The 1,991-nt window shown below is 61.7% G+C and overlaps 1 protein-coding gene across 1 annotated transcript in view; it reads left to right on the top strand.

Moving 5' to 3' along the window:
• Positions 1-1,991, top strand: part of GTPBP6 (GTP binding protein 6 (putative)) — an 11,157-nt gene that overhangs the window by 8,557 nt on the left and 609 nt on the right. The window contains exons 8-9 of the mRNA XM_011972051.1: positions 561-746; positions 969-1,121. Of these exons, the coding sequence (XP_011827441.1) occupies positions 561-746; positions 969-1,121 (339 nt within the window). The remainder of the gene's footprint in view (positions 1-560; positions 747-968; positions 1,122-1,991) is intronic.

The following is a 1,991-nucleotide window of genomic DNA, read 5'->3' as shown; positions in this document are numbered from 1 at the left end:
CTCCCGGGTTTACGCCATTCTCCCGCCTCAGCCTCCGAGTAGCTGGGACTACAGGCGCCGCCACCTCGCCCGGCTAGTTTTTTTTTGTATTTTTAGTAGAGACGGGGTTTCACCGTGTCAGCCAGGATGGTCTCGATCTCCTGACCTCGTGATCCACCCGCCTCGGCCTCCCAAAGTGCTGGGATGACAGGCGTGAGCCACCGCGCCCGGCCACGGCTGTTTTTTTTCCCTGCGTTTTTCATATTTTGTATCAGGAACCTGCCCGTAAGAGGTTTTAAATGTGAGAAAAAGCATCCTTTAAAGATGAAAGATCTGACAGGGGATGAACCTGCCCAAAGCTCTGAAGACCCACCGGGTGGGCGGGTGGTGGTGTCGTCATACACGGCACCCCCTCGTGTGTGGGTCTGGGGGTGCGGAGCTGCTGCCTGTGGCGTGGAAGGCTGGTCCTGCGGTGTCCGAGCGGCCTGCACACAGGGGTACCTGCCACTCCCAGCCTGTCGTGGGGAGCTGGTGCCAGCCCCTCTCCCGGGCCGGTCTGCAAGCTTGGGGTTGGACACCAGGCGCTTCGCAGCTCTGACCGCGCGGCCCGACCCGCAGGATCTCATCGTGCACGTGCGGGACGTGAGCCACCCCGAGGCGGAGCTCCAGAAACGCAGCGTTCTGTCCACACTGCACAGCCTGCAGCTGCCCGCCCCGCTCCTGCACTCCATGGTGGAGGTTCACAACAAGGTGGACCTCGTGCCCGGGTGAGTGCGGCCCTGGTGCCCGCAAGCGTCTGCTTCCCCTGCATGTGCTGGAGCCGGGTGGGGAGATGCCCCGTCTCCTCCTGTGAACCGCAGCGGTGGCAGCCGAGACACAGGGAGTGGCCCCGGGCTGTACCCCGTGGGCAGCGGACTCCTGGGCAGGACCCTGATTTCGTCCGGCCGCCCTGAGGCTGAGCGGGGCCTGTGGCATCCCCACCCCGGCAGGTACAGCCCCACGGAACCGAACGCCGTGCCCGTGTCCGCCCTGCTGGGCCACGGGCTCCAGGAGCTGAAGGCTGAGCTCGATGCGGCCGTTTTGAAGGCGACCGGGAGACAGATCCTCACTCTCCGCGTGAGGCTCGCCGGGGCCCAGCTCAGGTGAGCGGCCTGCCGGGGCAGGAGACGGGACGGTGCCGTGGAAGTACCTGTCTCTGCCTCTGAGATGGGCTTTTGGTGGGCACGAAAAGAGCTGTGGGATCCCCCGAGAGCTTTAGGATGTCCAGACGCGATGAATGGGTTTGCATCACATGGATGTGTGTGACTGCATACAACAGGTGCCTAACCTGTGCTGACAGTCGAGGGATGTAGGTCTCCCTACCGATAAGCAGGCGAGCTTGAATTGGATGCAGTGGCACAGGCCTGTAACCCCAAGACATTGGGAGGCCAAGGCAGGAGGATTGCTGGAGCTGAGGAGTTTGAGGCCAGCCTGGGCAGCACAGTGAGATCCCATCTCTACACAGAATAAACAGTTACGCCAGGCGCGTAAAATCCCAACACTTCGGGAGGCTGACGCTGACGCAGGCCGATCACCCGAGGTCAGGAGTTCGAGGAACCAGCCTGGCCCACGAGGTGAAACCCCGTCTCCACTAAAAACACAAAAATTAGGCAGGCCTGGTGGCGGGCGCCTTTCGTCCCAGCTGCTCTGGAGGCCGAGGCAGGAGAGTTGCTGGAACCCAGAAGGCCGAGGTTGCAGTGAGCTGAGATTGCATCACTGCCCTGCAGCCTGGGCGACAGACGGAGACTCCGTCTCAAAAAAAAAAAATAGCAGCTGATGGAGGCGCACACCTGTCGTCCCACCTACTTGGGAGGCTGAGGTGGGAGGATGGCTTGAGCCCAGGAGGTTGAGGCTGCAGTGAGCCATGACCGCACCACTGCACTCCAGCCTGGACTACAGAGCAAGACCCCATCTTAAAAAAAAAACCAATGCAGTGGCTCACGCCTGTAATCCCAGCACTTTGGGAGGCCGAG

This window comes from Mandrillus leucophaeus, unplaced genomic scaffold (assembly GCF_000951045.1).
Source record: "Mandrillus leucophaeus isolate KB7577 unplaced genomic scaffold, Mleu.le_1.0 Scaffold1264, whole genome shotgun sequence".
NCBI classification, from domain to species: Eukaryota; Metazoa; Chordata; class Mammalia; order Primates; family Cercopithecidae; genus Mandrillus; species Mandrillus leucophaeus.
This window is presented reverse-complemented; position numbering and strand designations above follow the sequence as displayed.